The 5,606-nt window shown below is 58.0% G+C and overlaps 1 protein-coding gene across 1 annotated transcript in view; it reads right to left on the reverse strand.

The window, feature by feature from the left end:
- SLC2A8 (solute carrier family 2 (facilitated glucose transporter), member 8) overlaps positions 1-5,606 on the reverse strand; it is a 9,254-nt gene that overhangs the window by 2,735 nt on the left and 913 nt on the right. The window contains exons 3-8 of the mRNA XM_010856970.1: positions 5,515-5,601; positions 3,596-3,695; positions 1,965-2,164; positions 1,105-1,248; positions 898-1,006; positions 2-167 (exon numbers count right to left, since the gene is read on the reverse strand). Coding sequence (XP_010855272.1) covers positions 2-167; positions 898-1,006; positions 1,105-1,248; positions 1,965-2,164; positions 3,596-3,695; positions 5,515-5,601 — 806 coding nt within the window. The remainder of the gene's footprint in view (position 1; positions 168-897; positions 1,007-1,104; positions 1,249-1,964; positions 2,165-3,595; positions 3,696-5,514; positions 5,602-5,606) is intronic.

Genomic DNA, 5,606 nt, shown 5'->3' on the forward strand with positions numbered 1-5,606 from the left:
GAAAAGGCACATGCTGCCCACCGCCAGCCAGGCCAGCCCCACATTGGTATCGGCGGGCTCCATGGAGACGAGCGCCGGGAGGTCCACGTGGGAGGAGTTGCTGGGGCCGCCCTCGGTCAGCTTGAAGTAGGCACCAAAGGCGCTGGTGCTGAACACCATGACCACACCTGCGGGTGGAGGGCAGCGGTCGGCAGGGCAGTGGGAGGGCATGAGGCCGCAGACCACAGCCTGGGCACGGAGCTGTCAGGGGACTGGCGGTCAGTGCATGGTGTCCCCAGCAGGCGGCCTGGGCTCCTCCATGAGGGGCAGTGAGCGGAGCCCCACCGGGGCACCCTCGCCCCAGCCTGGCCCTCCCAGTCCCGGCTTGGCCCTCACAACTCAGTCAACCCCAAGAAGCTTCTGGAAGCAGACCCTCCCTGGCTTTGAGGAAGAAGGAGCAACCACCAGCAGCCAGGCCCACTTCCCCAGCAGCACCGAGGGCCCAGATGCCCACGAGGAGCCTCCCTCGCATTGTGTGCTGATCCTCGCCTTGGCCTGCCACCACCTCCACCTCCGTTTCAGAGGGGAAGCCGGCTCAGGTAGTTACTTGCCCAGAGAGGGCCCAGGCTTCAGGGCCTCTTCACCCCCAGGCCGTCAGTTTCCTCACTGTTAACCGGGCCCTGGAGGGGCCTACTCCTAGGTTCTGCCGAGGTCAAGGCATGCCGCAGCAGAGCAGTGAGCGCAGGCCTGGCCTGGAGCCAGTGCTCCCCTGAAGTCCTGCCCGTGCCCCTGGGGACACTCAGCCCTTGTTCTCCTCCACAACGTGGTGACCTCAGCAACGGCCCTCCAGCCTGTGGTGGGAGGCTGGTCTGGGCCTCCAGTCCTGCAGAGGGCAGAGCCATCCCCGTGGGGCCTTACCTGACAAGGTCAAGAGCAGCCTTCGCCCAGCTCTGTCCATGATCAGGGCCGCCGTGGCAGTGAACAGCACCTGGATGACGCCCACGACGACTGAGGCCAGGCTGCTGTCCTGGGGAGACAGGCCAGGAGGGTCAGGCAGACACCCTGGGACCGGGCCCCACCCACACTGTCTCCGGGTGAGGCAGGCAGGCGTAGAGGCCTCTTTACCTTGAACTTAGCCTCCTCAAAGATGGTCTCCGCATAGAACATGACGGCATTGACGCCTGACAGCTGCTGGAAGGCCATCAGGGAGATGCCGATGATGAAGGGCTTGTAGACACCAGGACGCCACAACTGGGCCACGTGGAAGTCCTGCTCAGATGGACACCGGGCATCAGGGCTTCTCTTTACTTCTCCTGAGGGCACCCCGGCTCTGAGCTCCCTCCCATCCTGGGGCCTGCTGGAGCGAGGGAGCCTCTGCATTTTGTCCCAGCCCCACCTGTAGCCTCTGCTTCAGGTCCCAGCATCACTGTAGCCTCCCCATTAGTAAGGTGACAGGATCCTCCCCTCCTCATGTCCCTTCCTGATTTGCTAGGGGATCCACGGAGATGCTCTATGAGCAGAGAACCCAGGGTTCCCGAGTCCTACCAGCCTTGGGTCTGGGTCTGGGCCAAGTACCTTCCCTGGCCCCATTGATCCTTACCACCACCGCCAGGCACGTGCTATGACCCCACTTTACCAGGGAAGAAACTCAGGTTAAAGATGGGACGGTCACACAGCAGGTAAGGGGCAGAGACTCAACATTCTCCCTGGCCCTACAGCTCCCTGTTTCAAAATTCCGAGTCCTCCAGTCCCCACCTGCATTCTCCTCTGACATGGCCCAGCCCTTCTCTTCCAGGGACAGGGAGATTGGGGCTCAGACTTGGGTCTGGCCAAGTAGTGGTCCACAGGACATCACTCCCAAGTCCACGGGCCCTCGTGTGTACGTGTGTGAGCACACACGTGTGGAGCTGCGGTGCGCTCTGTGTTGACCTCAGGGGCGATTCTCCCGGGTCCCCCTCCCCGTGCGCTGGCTCCCAGCCCCTCACCTGGTGCTGAGCCCCAAGGGGAGGCTCCTCCCAACCCTGGGCATAGCCCCACAGGAACTGCATGGCGGCCATGGCCTCCTGGCGCTTGTGCTGAGACAGCAGGAAGCGAGGGGTCTCAGGCATGAAACACATGAGCAGCAGCATGAAGGAGGGGGGCACACAGCCCAGCACGGCCAGCCAGCGCCACTCGAGCACCCAGCCTGAGGGTGGGGCGGAGAGATGTCAGAGTGGTGTGAGCCAGCCCGGATCTTCTCGGGGAGCGCCTGCCTCCTGCCAACCCAGGGACTCTGCTCAAAGGTGGGGACCCTAGTGTCTTTGCAGGACTCCCCAGGGTTTGTCATTGATGTTGTCGTTTTATTGCTAAGTGTGGAAACGAGGCGGGGGGGCGTATATCAGTGAAGGTTTATGCAGCCACTAAACAAAGGTGCTCGCTCTGTACTGCCGAGATATACGTGATATACGGCACCAGGGGTCTGACAGGGAGGGGCGGCAAGAGACCATGTGTGCACAGGCCTCCAGCCGGTGGATGGACTGAGAAGCAGGCAAGGCTGGCTCCTCCGGGAAGAAGGGGGACAGAGAGGAAGGGGGCATTTTTCACTGAAAAACGTCAATCAGAACTCATAGAAGCTGAGCAGTTAAAGTGTGGCTTATGATGACCTGGAGGAAATCCTATAGATGTAACTACACCCACGTGACCCTGAGTATCAGTGTCTACACAGTGGCTTTCGGACACTGCTGGCCCCACAAGGCAGCTAGACTGCGGCCAGGACTCTGAATGACAGTCAGGATGCTAAGTGGGCAGAAAGGAAAGACCACGGAGCTGCATGTTGTCCACTCTGAGGAACCAGAGGACACATGCCCCGGGCCCCGCCACTGCCCATCTGGCCCCAAACCCCCATTCCCACATGGTTCTCAGGCCATCCTTTGACAATTCTTATCGGGGCCTGCTGCTGGGCACTTTTTAGAGCATCAGTTAATTTAATCCCTCAGCAGCCTTGGACTAGGTAAAGTTAATCTCCACGTGAAGACAGGGAACCTGAGGCTCCCAGGGGCAGTTGACTAGGCCAAGGTCACACAGCTAATAAGTGGCATATTCCCCTAATCCAGGGCTGTCAGATATGAAGCCTGCCTTTCCTCTACCCCAGTTCATTCCAGGGTGCCTCTGGAAGCTTCCTCTTGCTTCTGGAAGCTTCCTCATGCTGGCTCCAGCTGACCCTCGGGTTCTCTGGAACCTGCTGCCTTCAGGCTGCAAATCCAGTACTGATTCTGAGGGAGACACAAATTTGTGCCCTCCAAGCTCTTAGGCTAAAGACTTTCCTTCCAGCCCCAGAATCCTAGCTGGTCACCGCACAGGGAGCTACTGCTCTAACTCGTCAGCCCTCCCTACACTCCTAGAATGGGCTTCTGCTCTGGGGAGATGAGGACATCACCTTCTCCAGCTCTCCTCAGAATACTGTCTCAAGACCCACATGACCCAGGGTTCTCAGGGAAGTGGTCTGGGAACGTGGCATCTTGGGCAGTGGCTGTGTGACCTTGGGCAAGTCCCCTGACCTCTCTGAACTTCAGTTTCTACATCTGTAAGATAGTCAAACATCCATGAACAGTCACAAGAGATAATAAGAAAACCATACCTGCCAGGTAGGCTAGGAGGATGCCTGTGACTACCATCAGCTGCACACAGGAGCCGAGCAGCCCTCGCACCTCAGGGTAGGCAATTTCAGAGATATAGACCTGTTGGTAATTAAGACGAGAGTGTACATGGGGTCCAGGAGTTCTTAAAACTGAAAAGTCTCAGCCATTCAGAGCTGAGGAGAGTCTCGACTGGGGTACTTGCAGGCCCAGGGGACCCCTAACTGCAGGTGCCTGGACATCAGAGCTCCCCACCATGTAATCCACAGCACATGTTTGAAGGGTACATATGTGGACACTGTGTGTGTGTGGGGGGGGGTGGCACAGAGCTTTTCACACTTTCATTTAATTGTATACCCTTGACAAAAAGCAAATTCTAACATAGTAGGTGTGTAGAGCTTCCCTGGTGGCCCAGTGGTAGAGAATCTACCTGCCACGCAGGAGATACAGGCTCCATCCCTGGGTGGGGAAGCACCCCTGGAGAAGAAAATGGCAACCCACTCCAGTATTCCTCCCTGGGAAATCCCACGGACAGAGGAGCCTGGTGTGATATAGTCTGTGGGGTCACAAAGAGTCAGATACGAGACTTGGCAACTAAACAACAACAGATGTGTGGTGGGCCCACAATTCCGCCTGTCTAACCACCTCCAGGAGACACACAGCTGCTGACCCAAGGACCACACTTTGGGTGGTGCCCTTGGAGTGAAAGCAGGAACTCTCTGCCTCAGTCACCACCAGTGACTGCCACAGCTTCCTCTGGGCTCAGCAGCCAGAAAGCGCTTGCCCACGCTTCTGTGTTATTCCATATCTTATGTCCACAACTAAGTCAGGTGTGTTTTTGCGCAGTAAAAAAAAAAACACCAAAAAAATCCAGATATAAAATCCAACCTAGCTGCTGCCTATTATCCAGCAGATGCAGTTGAAATGAGTGGTAGGTGCAAAGGGAGGGATTCTGAGCTACTGCTTTTAGTCTTGATTGGTTAGGGTGTGGGTGGTGGTGGACCACTCAAGCCCACGACCAGGAGCAGGTCACAGGACACCCAGCAATCCCAGCTGCCAGGGTCCAAGTCCTTCCACCGGCCATGCCAGGGCCAGGGCCGTGTGTGTAGGCTCTTGTGTAGGCATGGCCTGAGCTAACACCGTCATTCCCACCTTAAGGGCTCACAGAGGTGCTCTGCCCAGGGCTGCAGTTTCACCCAGACGTGTCCAGCTCCAAAAGCAGCCTGGGCAGTGCTGGGTCAGGAAGTGGTGAGAGAGGAGCAGGGGGAACGCCTGGAGGGCCGCTTTCTGAGCAGTGAAGGGGCGCACCAGGTCCCAACAGCCTCTGCCCCTTGGGACAAACCACAGTGGGATTTTCCTGCTGAACTGTAGCCACTGGTCTGAAGGCCAAGGGGGATCTAAGCCATCGTGTGAGGCTTCTGTTGACCATCCACAGAGGGCACTTCATTTGTAGAGCCAAAGAGAGGCCCTGTTAAGTGCCACCACCCAGGGTTCAAGAAGTAGCATCACCACTGACTTTGTGCTTAAACCAAGGACTTGTGGCTCAGCTGGTAAACAATCCGCCTGCAATGAGGGAGACCTGAGTTCGATCCCTGGGTTGGGAAGATCCCCTTGGAGAAGGGAAAGGCTACCCACTCCAGCATTCTGGCCTGGAGAATTCCATGGACTACAGTCCATGGGGTCGCAAAGAGTCCGACACGACTGAGCGACTTTCACTTCACGTTCCTTTAAGCTTCATCTGTAACCAGGGATGGATAACAACAGTTCTTTCCAAGGCCCGATGGGAGTGTAAGGAAGATGGAGCAGGGGAAGGGCATGGTGTCAGGCACTCAAGAGGCCGCAGCCAGGGAGAGAATCAGGCCCCGAGTTCGGCCCCCTCCCCTGGGTCCCAGGGCGCCAGACTGGGGGGAAACACACTCACCGGGGCCACGAGCGAGGCAATGCCGCAGGCCAGGCCGGTGAGCAGGCGGCCTCCGAGCAGCATCCACAGGTTCTGAGCCGCGGTGAGTGTGT

This window comes from Bison bison, unplaced genomic scaffold (genome assembly GCF_000754665.1).
Source record: "Bison bison bison isolate TAMUID 2011002044 unplaced genomic scaffold, Bison_UMD1.0 scf7180017864375, whole genome shotgun sequence".
NCBI classification, from domain to species: domain Eukaryota; kingdom Metazoa; phylum Chordata; class Mammalia; order Artiodactyla; family Bovidae; genus Bison; species Bison bison.